Here is an 895-nt window from a genome sequence, read left to right on the forward strand (position 1 = left end):
CCTGGCCCTCTGGCCGCCTGCCTGACCCGCCCCCGTGCATTTAGACCTGCCCCGACTCCGTGAAGGTGAGAGCCTCCAAGTCGCTCTGGCTCCGGCATCTCTTCCTGCCCAACCTCACCCTCTTCCTGGACTCCAGACACTTCAACCAGAGCGAGTGGGAGCGCCTGGAGCACTTCGCCCCGCCCTTCGGCTTCATGGAGCTCAACCACTCCCGTGAGTGCGGTGCCTCCGCCAGCGGCCGGGGGTCTGCCTCTTCCCTGGGGGCCCCCGCCCTGGCCCTCCCGGGGCTCTGACTGGAGGGCCCCCCTGTTCCAGTGGTGCAGGAGGTGGAGCACCCGGTGCGTCAGCTGCGCCGTGGTGGGCAACGGGGGCATCCTGAACGACTCCCACGTGGGCCAGGAGATAGACGGCCACGACTACGTGTTCCGGTGAGCCCCCCCCCGCCACAAGCCTCTCCTACAGAGACGGGCTCTCCGGAGCACTGCAGGGTGTCCAGGCCTGTATAGGGCACCTCTCTTCCATCCCTCCTGCCTCTCCACCCGCCTCCACGCAGCTCCCTCTGCGCTCAGGGGGTATCTCTGACCTCTGACCTCTGACCTGTCCTTCCGCACAGATTGAGCGGCGCTGTCACTAAGGGCTACGAGCAGGACGTGGGCACTCGGACATCTTTCTACGGCTTCACCGCCTTCTCCCTGACGCAGTCACTTTACCTGCTGGGCAGCCAGGGCTTCCAGCACGTGCCTCTGGGGAAGGTGAGCAGAGGGAGGGGCCGGGCCAGCCAGACTCCGGGAAGGGGGCGCACAGGTGGGACGGGCCAGCATCCTGGCCGGGAGTCTGCGGTGGGTACAGGCTCAGTTCCCAGGGAGGAGGCAGGGGTGGGGGACCAGGCCTGAGA

At 67.4% G+C, this 895-nt stretch overlaps 1 protein-coding gene across 1 annotated transcript in view; it reads left to right on the forward strand.

Moving 5' to 3' along the window:
- The window catches only part of ST6GALNAC1 (ST6 (alpha-N-acetyl-neuraminyl-2,3-beta-galactosyl-1,3)-N-acetylgalactosaminide alpha-2,6-sialyltransferase 1), an 11,218-nt gene that overhangs the window by 8,286 nt on the left and 2,037 nt on the right, over positions 1-895 (forward strand). The window contains 4 exon segments of the mRNA XM_014531735.1: positions 45-211; positions 213-269; positions 327-428; positions 614-752. Of these exon segments, the coding sequence (XP_014387221.1) occupies positions 45-211; positions 213-269; positions 327-428; positions 614-752 (465 nt within the window).

Source organism: Myotis brandtii, unplaced genomic scaffold, assembly GCF_000412655.1.
Source record: "Myotis brandtii unplaced genomic scaffold, ASM41265v1 scaffold825, whole genome shotgun sequence".
Lineage (NCBI taxonomy): Eukaryota > Metazoa > Chordata > Mammalia > Chiroptera > Vespertilionidae > Myotis > Myotis brandtii.